At 37.2% G+C, this 10,495-nt stretch overlaps 1 protein-coding gene across 2 annotated transcripts in view; it reads left to right on the top strand.

Moving 5' to 3' along the window:
- Window positions 1-10,120, top strand: part of LOC110031481 (nucleolin) — a 15,318-nt gene extending 5,198 nt beyond the window's left edge. Inside the window, exons 2-4 of one of the 2 annotated variants that reach the window (XM_020734693.1) lie at window positions 9,076-9,313; window positions 9,463-9,856; window positions 9,888-10,120. In XM_020734693.1, the coding sequence (XP_020590352.1) occupies window positions 9,076-9,313; window positions 9,463-9,848 (624 nt within the window). In that variant the 3' untranslated portion in view covers window positions 9,849-9,856; window positions 9,888-10,120. Of the gene's footprint in view, window positions 1-9,075; window positions 9,338-9,462; window positions 9,857-9,887 lie in introns of both variants that reach the window. The other variant, XM_020734692.1, reaches the window with a different exon arrangement.
- The last annotated feature ends 375 nt before the right edge of the window (window positions 10,121-10,495 follow it).

The following is a 10,495-nucleotide window of genomic DNA, read 5'->3' as shown; positions in this document are numbered from 1 at the left end:
ATATAGATAGATAGATAGATAGATAGATTCAAGTATTATTAAATTAAGAAAATTTCAAATACAGTGAATGATAAATATAAATTAATTTAATATGTTATAAAATACAATGGTTTAATTTATGCAAAGACAAACTCATTATTCAACTTTCCATCATGAAGAATGGTACCATCTACTGGACTAATTAAAAAATAAAAATGTTATTGTAGGGTGTCGAGGGTGGGAGAGAGAGGAAGAGGGAGAGGGAGAGGGAGTGGGAGCGGGAGGGAGAGGGAGGGAGGGAGAGGGAGCGGGAGAGGGAGAGAAATTCTACGAGGGATGGGAGAATAGAGAAATATAAATGATTTGGCAGGAATAGGAGTTGTTGTGTCAGAGATATTAAGAGGATGTCATGAAGGTTAATTATAGGAGAGTGTGAGATTTATTTGCAAGAAGAGGCACAAAATTAAGGGAAATGTGTTTTAGTTGTCCTGGGTAAGGCAATAAAAGAGGATGCAATTAATTAGAGGAGAGATTCAAGGACAGTGTAGAGAGAAAAAGGGATGACATTTTGGGAAAGGCATTTAACTATGGGGAAAATAGGAGAACGTTAATCGAAAGGATTGATTGGAGAGGATATTTTCCGAGATTTGAGAGAGAGAGAGAGAGAGAGAGAGAGAGAGAGAGAGAGAGAGAGAGAGAGAGAGAGAGAGAGAGAGAGAGAGAGAGAGAGAGAGAGAGAGAGAGAGAGAGAGAGAGAGAGAGAGAGAGAGAGATAAGCATGACGGTTATTATAGAGGTTTTTATAGTATTTTCTTATTAGTGAAGAGTGCCTTGACAAGCTCTCACCAAAGTTTGTTCAATAGATTGCATAATTAAAGCGCAAGCTCCTACATTTTGCTAGGTGTTTGCTTTTATTCTAAATAGAGCTTTTGGAAAAGTAAAGTTTTACTCTCTTGATTTGATGAACTGCACCTCATTTTGAAAAGGCATCTTCACTGTTATTTTATCAATACGTATTTATTAGAAGCATGGGCTCTCTTTTGCTGGTGAATGTAGAAATGGAATATGGGTACCATCAAGAGACTGATGATGTTCTGATTAATAATTAGTCCTGGAGCTGGTGTAAGGCTTGCTATTTAAAGTACTTTTTTCATCCATTTGCTGTGTGGTATAGACTTGTATACTATAGGATAATGGGGCTATATAATCTTTAAATTTGATAAAGTGTGTTCTTATTCTGACAATGCTATGAATGCCTTTGGTTTGCAAATCAGGACCATATCAAAGAGACGTCTCTTTTTAAGATGTAATATCACGAATATACCTATTGTTTTAAATTTGGCTTTGTGTTAGTTATAGTTATCACTTTCATGAACTTGAAATACTGATGACGTTAAATTAATTTATTAAGATGTTGGTAAATGATGTTTTCCTTGTTTGGTTAAGCAGGACTTCATTAGTTACTATGGTTTTTAGTAAAGATGCAGTTGATGCAATGCTGCATTTGTGCAAAGATTTAATTTTCTTGAATGCTGCATTTAAATTTAATCCGATCAAGTTTCTTACCTACTTATGTTAGGAGCTCTGCTAATGTTTGATCAACGTAATAACTATGTTTGGAGTATGTTTTTTATAAATGGAAACTTCAACTTGAATCAAACATCAAAGGAGTTCTTATTTTCATTTTAGGATTTTTTTTTTGTTAAGGATTTAAATTTTAAAGTATTTAAAATACAATGCGAAGTTAAATATTTTTTTGAAATAATTTGTGGTGTTTAGTTGCTTATAATAGAAACTTAGTAGTTTAGTTTTCTTTTCTGTGTTCGGTTGTTTGGATTATTATTTTTTTATTTAGCAAAAGCTTACGATAAGGTTCCAAGAGATATCCTTTGGAGAGTTCTCGAAAAGAAAGATGTTGATATGACTTTTATTCAAAACATTAAAGATATATATGCTAGAACTGTTACTTGTGTTCAAATAGGAGGAGGATTTACTAAATATTTTCCTATTTTAGTTGGATTACGATCAACTTTAAGCTCATATCCTTTTCTTTAGTTATGGATGCTCTTACTGGACATTTACAGGAGAATGTACCTTGGTCTATGCTTTTCACTGATGATATCCTTCTTATGGATAAGACTAAAGAAAGAGCTTAGGAAAAACATGAATTATGGAGGTCTACTTTGGAGTCTAAAGGCCTTCGTTTGAGTAGAACTAAAACTAAATACATGGAATGTAATTTTAGTAGCAGTAGTTCTAGTTACAGAGTTGTAACTATGAGTGATCAAATTATTAAAATGTGTGAACGCTTTAGATATCTAGGGTCTATTGTTCAAAATTATGGTGATATCAATGGGGATGCTATTAGTAGAATTCAAGTTGGTGGAGGAATGCTTATGGCCCCTTGTGTGATGGAAAAGTACCGTTTAGATTGAAAGGAAAGTTTTACATGATGGTGGTGAGACTTGCAATGCTCTATGACGCAGAATGTTGGCCTTTAAAAGAGAAACATAAATCTAAGTTAAGTATTGACGAGATGAGAGTGCTTAGGTGGATGAGTGGCTTTACACTTAGAGACAAAATGTGAAATCAATATATCCATGATAGGGTTGGTGTAGCTCTAGTGGCAGAAAAAATTAGAGAGATTCGTCTTTTAGATGGTTTGGTCACATTAATGTCGACTATCTGAGGATCCAGTTAGGAGAGTATATGTTTTAGATTTGACTTATGTTAAGAAAGATATAAATAAATCTAGAAAGACTCGGGATATTGTATAAAAATGATCTTAATTTATTAAAATTAAATGAAAATATGACACTAAATAGGACGCAATGGAGAAAAAATATTCATTTAGCCGACCTAACTCAGTGGCATAAAGGTTTGTTGTTATTGTTATTGTTGTTGTTGTTGTTGTTATTAATTGTTTGGAAAATAAAACAAACATTTGAAATATGATGGCGGCTGACGAAGGTGGCACCTCCGAGTAGTTAGTGATGGTGAGAGGTGACGGTGGATAGTGATGATAGATGATGGTTGATGACCAGAGAAGGAGGTGGAGGTGGCTGATGACCAGAGATGATGGCTGATGACTAGAGATGGAGGTGGCTGGTTGCTTCAACGAACGACCAACAACTACTGGCCAATCCTTTAGAAAAACAACAAAGAAAGAAGAATTTTTCTTTTTTTAGAAAAATACTTGCTTTTTGATTGAATAAAAAGGAAATAGTACATCGATTTTAAGAAGGAATAAATTAAGTAAAAACATGATTGTAGAGTGTGGTGGTGATTGCATCAAAGCTATAGTTTTTTAGGGCCACACCTTGTAGCCCCTTTTTGTTAAATATCTTCTCTCTTGCGCTTATTTCTAATAGAAATATCTGCCATGTTTAATGTGATTGTTTGCAATTTATTGTCATCAACATGATTGCATGGTGAGACGAGGTGAATTTTTTGAAGGCTTTAAGATTTTGATGGTTAGATGTTGAAATGATGACAATTGCTAATAATACCTGGAGGACACAATCATAGAAGTGAAAACAAGAGAAGTTGATTTCAAGGTTTACCATGGTATGCAATCTACCACTTTCGTTTGTGGATATTACAAGTAGACCTAGTAAAAAGTATGAAATTTGAATGCATCTTAAGCTTCTAAAGCTGTGAAACATGAAGGTTGGCCAAGGCTCGCGACTAGATGGCTCCTCGATTCTCGCTGACCCGTATCTAAAAGAGCTGCACCCATCAGATAAATATTAATTTAAGTCGAGGGTTTCCTTTCTATGATGGTTAATTAACCAGTTGAAATTTGCTAGATCATCACTGTAGTTGCAAAGCTAGAGAAAAGAAATTTCTGACCTACAGTGCTGATTATGTCGTCGCGAGCCTCGACCGACCGTCCTTCTATAATGCAGTAGTGGATGTTGGAAACTAAAAGTATCGTTATAGAAGGTGATAATTCAATTGTCATCAACTGTCTTTGTGACGGCATGTATGGTAAAGTCGGGCAGCTACAACCTGACCATGGCACAATTCTTGCTTTTCTTACTGATTTCAGACAATTCTTATTTTCTTGTCCATAGAGAATGTAACAAAGCAAACCATTTTTGTGCTTGACTTGCTTTGGATAGGTCTTTTGTTTTGGAGGCTCACACTTGTGACTTCGATTTTTTGGTGTGGTTGAGGCTGAGGACAGCGGAACTCCATATTTTGTGTAGCTTTTATAGCTCCCTTTGTACTTTTGTATTAATGTAACATACACACCCTTCATGGAATAAAAACAAGTGTATGAATAGTTTGGTCGACCACAACATTCCTCTATGTCCGCTAAATACTAAAAAAGTCATTATCGCCATAATATAATTTTGTTTGATCTGTGCCAGGATAACACCATACCATTTGAAAACCGCCCGGGATAGTTCGCAGGTGGAGTATGCTGCCATTCTTTTCTTGCGATCTATTATGCAGGAGTGGATGTTTGAAACTAAAAGTATCATTATAGAAGGTGATAATACAATTGTCATCAACCGTCTTTTGTGATGGCATGTATGGTAAAGTGGGGCAGCTACAACCTGACCGTGACACAAATCTTGCTTTTCTTACTGATTTCAGACAGATTTTTTTCTCCTTTTCCATAGAGAATGTAATAAAGCAACCCATTTTTGTGCTTGACTTGTTTTGGATAGGTCTTTTGTTTTGGAGGCTCACTCTTGTGACTTCGATTTTTGAGTGTGGTTGAGGCTGAGGCCAGCCACACTCCATTTTTTGTGTAGCTTTTATAGCTCTCTTTTGTACTTTTGTTTTATATTAATACAACATACACACCTTATATGGAAGGAAAACATGTGGATGAATTGTTTGGTCGACCACAAGATTCCTCTCCGTCCGCTAAATACTACATAAGTCATTATCGCCATAATATAATTTGGTTTGATCTGTGCCGGGATAACACCACACCATTTGAAAATCACCCTAAATTCTCGGCACAAGGGCAACCACAATCCATATCATAATTGTTCTCTGTAAATGACCAGATCGTTTCTGAATCGATCAATGGCCCTCTCATTTGGACGAGTGACCCTAAATCTGATGGTTGAGTCAAAGACAACAGCCTCATCTACAAAAAGCTACATCCGACAGGGATAAAATCGACTGCTCGATCGCAGCTACCAGACTGAAGGTTTGGGAGGTACGCTTCAAAACCATAAAAACTAGAGGAAATAAGCAAATGAAAGGAATAGCCGAAAGAAATAAAAAAAGCCGAGCGATAAAAGCTTAGCAAAAGACAAGCATGCAAATAAATACCTCAACCCCTATTTATATGGAGAAAACGTAAGATGAAACATCTCGTGAAAATTTCAAGAGAAAACATCACGTCAACATAGAGATCGAGATAAAAAAGTAAAATGTTTTGTTTCGATAATCAAGTAATTACACTCAAACCTAGTCTGATGGAAGATACTTTACAAACTAGTCATCGGCTGCCTCGGCCGGGACTAGACCCTTCCTAACTAATCTCCTATACAACATTTGATTGTCGAGCTTGATTTGATTTGCTCGGTTGGCCTCATAATGCGCCCTCTGCACGAAGGAATCTTCCCGAAGCTCAAGTACTTCTCGACGAATATCAGCTGTTTTCCCTCACATCTCCTCCAGTCGGACCAACACCGCGCAGAGATCCTCCTCTCACCTAGCCAGAGCAACCTCCATATTGTCTAGGCGATCAAATAAGGATTTCAGGGACATTCGAAGTCCCTTAATTACTTCCTCGTTGATCTCCACATGATTAGCTAGGTGGTTAACCACGTTGTCCTCGCTGTTGGCCAACACTTGGAACTCAGAAGCCGTCACCACAGTTGGAGCCGACCCTCACCAACAAGGAGCAAACCCCCGATCTGAGCATCCTCATCTACAAGAAACAAAAATTAATAAGCAAAAAGAAAAAAAATCAGTAAAAAACAGAGATGAAAGCATTTACTACGCAAGATTCGCTCCACCTTGGCTCAAGTGCCCTGCATACATTCAACAATGAATTAAATATCTTCTCTTCGACCGACTGGTTATTTCCACATGTTTCTAGTACTCCAATCAGTGAGGAACACTTACAACCATTGTCTGACTTAGAACTTCAATGTTAGGTAGACTCTTCTTTGGAGCCTCCTGGATCGAATCCAACGACTCCACCTAGACTCGCTCAGACAACTTAGGCTTCTTAACGAGTTTCTTCTTCCACTTGCTCTCGGCTCATTTTTAGACCGGCGTTTTTTTACCCTGAGAGAGGCAAGCATCTTTGCGAGGTCGACGGGTTTGGGAACCAAATGAAATCCTTTCTCCATAAGGGCAAACAGAAGCCGAGCTGATTCAAGTAGAAACAAACTCAAGATACTGAGAACCGTCCACTTTGTCTAATATGCAAGGGTCATGGGCATGAAAATCTAGGGAATTCAATCATTGCATTAAATTATGACTATTTAGATTCGATTTATTGCATTAAAAATTTTCCCTTTCTTAGCGCAGCTGTCGCCATCAACGAGCAAGAAAAATGCGAACTTTATATGTACACCAAAAAATAATTTGCATTAACCTTGAGACAATTTGACTGTCCATATCACTGACAAAAAACTACAGTCTCATGAATCCGACCAATTAAAGGCCATTCCAGGCGACTGAAGGCCATTCCAGGCGATCTGATGGCCGATCCGACCAATCAAAATCCACTAGTTCAACCAAATGACTGACGATCGATCAAAAGACTATCGATTTATTGAAGGCTTGACGACCACAGTCTCATGAATCCGACTAATTAAAGGCCATTCCAGGCGACTGAAGGCCATTCCAGGCAATCTGATGGCCAATCCGACCAATCAAAATCCATTAGTTCAACCAAATGACTGACGATCGATCAAAGGACTATCGATTGATTGAAGGCTTGACGGCCAAAGGGCTAACCAGGCCATCAAAAGACGGCATCTACGCCAACAACCGGTCAAAGGTCTAACACCCCCAAGAATCACGTGAGGCTCTCTCAACAACTCCCCCCCAAGATCTCTAGAGATCACCAAAGAAAAACAATCAGGCTAGCCGACCAGACGCTCTTTAGGCCGACCAACTGCCATACTCATTACCGACCGGTTTCCCAGAGCATAGGCCGACCGGTGTCCAGACATAAAGCCGACCGATTTTCCTGAGCGAAGGCCGGCCAATGTCCATACGAAAAGTGTCTAAAATAGGGGTAATATATGTTATTTTACATATCTTATCACTCTATCTTCTATAAATAGGGGGATCATAGCATGCATTAGAGCCATTTGCCTCTTTAGGCTCTTCTTTCTAGGCCCACTTTCTAGGCACATCCTTGTTTCTTGTTCTGTTTTTGCAAATTTTACTAATGAAAAATTATTCCATTTTTCACATTTGAACTATTATCTCTCATCTTTTCAAACAAGTCAAACTGCTTGCCTTGCAGCTTGGCATTTTAAGGTAATGTGCTCATCTTGGCTTGGCTTAATAATGACATCGGCGTGGAATGTGTGCATGGGATAGCTATGGTGACTGCTCGGCTCACCTTTAACATTGAAGTCTGTTTGTGTCCTCCTTCAGGCCCTTCACTCCCCTTTATTATCTTATTTGGGAAGATGATAAATTATTGCCCGAGCAAAGAATAATTACCAAATTAAGAGTTATAACCTGCTAGTTTGAATTGTTGCGTGATGTGTACAGCTCAATGTGGATTTGCATTTGCAAAATGTAGACCATATGAAGTCCTTGATTAAAATAATTTTGACAACTTAATTAAAGGAGGCGTAAGGCCTATTACAGAGATAGACCATATGAAGTCCTTGATTAAAATAATTTTGAGAACTTAATTAAAGGAGGCGTAAGGCCTATTACAGAAGGCAGGAAAGGAGGCATCCTTTGGGACAAGAGATAAGATTTAGAAGTAGAGTTATGATTCACCAGACCGATGCACGGTTTATAAAATCTAGAATTCAAGATTACATCATAATATCTTAATATTTGGATGTAGGATATGAGAAATAAAAAAAATTGATGTTATTTAAATAAAATCAATTAAGAATGTAATTTAAATAAAATCAATTAAGATGGAAAGTTTCAATTATTATGAGGTTTAAAATTTTATTCTAAAATGGAGCAATTTTTTGGTTGAAGGCAATCATAGAAATAACCTTGGTTAAGATTATGTTAGATGCGAGGTTAGGGAAGTTGTGAGAGGAGGTGATAGATGGAAAATAGGCTATAACTTATGTACCATATGCTTTTAGATTGCTACATTTACTAATGTTAAGATTTTGACATAAAGAAATTGTTTCTGGTTACAATTTAACACAAAGTGCATCATATGGATCTAGATCAACTTGCTTTATATTTGGTTTGAGTTTAATGAAGTAAAGTCATTTTATTTCATAGTTCATTTCTTTCACAAATTTGCCGCCGTAAAGTACAAGTTGTCTTATTAATTACATTTATTTTATAGGGATTTACTTTAATTTCATTACAAAAATCATTAGGACAATCACTAAGGACTTGTTTAGCTGGATTTTTTTAAAATATATGTATTTTAAAAAAGCAGAGTAATTGAAACACAGTTTTTTAATTGGATGCAAATCAAATTTATTGTTTTTTTAATTACTTTTAAAATATATTAAATTTTAACAAGGACGGCTTATGGTAATGGTGGCGGGCTACTGTTGGGGAGGTTTGACTATTGCTAGTTGGGAAGCGTAGAATTGCAAGGGATTAGAGTGCAGTCTGAGGTGATTTGGATCCTAGCTCATTTAACATATGGACCTTTGACATTTAAGCAAATTTCATTTTGACTATTAAAGATGGAGTGGAGGCAACGGGAAATCTACAAGCCTACTATGTGTGGATGAATATAGTAGGTTTATTTATTCTCCTGTACTCTTGATACATTTCATTGCAGAATGAAACGTGGTTATGAACCTGTGCATTTTATTGCAGAGTAAAACAATAGTTTGAACATCATCAACATTGAAATGCATTAGTTGTTTTATGAGAATATACTTATGGACCAGAACTTATGATGAATACTATTTGTGCTAACCTTTATCTATATTTTAGGAAAGTGAAAGTGAAGACGATGGTCTTGATGATGGTGATGATGACATTGAGGATGAAGGTGAGCAGGAGCCTGAGGCTCCTCTCCCGGCTGAGCCAATCGTAAAGGAACCTCCCCCCGCCCCCGTGGCACCTAAAGATACTGAAAGGCAGCTTTCTAAAAAGGAGCAGAAAAAAAAAGAGCTTGAAGAACTTGATGCCCTTTTAGCTGAATTTGCAGTGTCCAGTAAGGATGACAAAGGTGCTGGTCAAAATGAAAATAATGGTATATGTGTTTTTAAATTTGACGCCTTTTGGTCTACTAGTCAACTCTCTGCTCCACTAAATCGGGTTTCATTTTATTCAGCATATTGCCTGCTTTTTTCCTGTTGATTTTTTGTTCTTCTGTAGATGCGACCGAAGTGAGGAAGCCAGACGAGCAAGCAAAGGATGGAGATAACGAGCAGACCATCGCTGCAGCAGAGAGCAAGACTTCAAAGAAAAAGAAGGGAAAGAAAGAAAAATCGTCTAAAGAGGTTAAGGATTCAACTGAACCAGCTGATGATGCTGATGGCTCCGACGGAGCGACAGTTGCTGAAGCTGTGGAAGATACTGCTGCTGGAGTAGATATTAAAGAGAGGCTGAAGAAGGTAGTTTCGACGAAGAAGAAAAAATCAGGCAAAGAAATGGATACTGCATCCAAAATTGCCTCAACTGAGGCTGCTGCAAGGAGTGCGAAACTCGCTGCCGCGAGGAAGAAAGAGAAGAACCATTACAACCAGCAGCCAGTCCGGTGAACCGCCGCTTTTTTCCACCGGGTATTTGTCGAGTTCAGTTTTTTTCAACCGAGTATTTGTAATGTTCAGTTTTTTTTTTTGTTGAAACTAGAATAAACAGCTCAAGGTTGTTCACTTCTGTGGTTTAATTTGGACGGATCTGAGGCGCGTCAGTCATCACCAGAACATATATTTCCTTGAACGATGTTGGTTGTCGTTAGGGTCTCAATCACTCTGTGGATATTTATTTGAGTACAAATCCTTTGAAATTAAATTAGTTTATCAGACTGTAATCTTTTAACATGTTAAATGTCGTTTACCGTTTTAACGTCGCATTTCGTTTCTTCCAAATTTTTCGTTGGATTTACGAAAATCATTACTGATGAGCGGTTTCGATGCATACATACATTGAAGCACATCTTAATTTTTAGTTTGTTGTTATGTTTAAATTTCAGCAGAATGGACCAAAAAGGTGGCTTTTGGAACAATCTTTTTTGCTTAATGGTGAATCGATAGTTTCCCATATTTATACTTTGGAACAATTAAAATGAAATATCAAGTCTATTAGAATGTGGAATAAAATTATAGCTACAAACGCCCAGGGGGCATTTACATGTATATCTTCCAATTCCTATGTATTTACGTAGTTAACACAAATTTTATTTTTT

Source organism: Phalaenopsis equestris, unplaced genomic scaffold (genome assembly GCF_001263595.1).
Source record: "Phalaenopsis equestris unplaced genomic scaffold, ASM126359v1 Scaffold000831, whole genome shotgun sequence".
Taxonomy (NCBI): Eukaryota; Viridiplantae; Streptophyta; class Magnoliopsida; order Asparagales; family Orchidaceae; genus Phalaenopsis; species Phalaenopsis equestris.
This window is presented reverse-complemented; position numbering and strand designations above follow the sequence as displayed.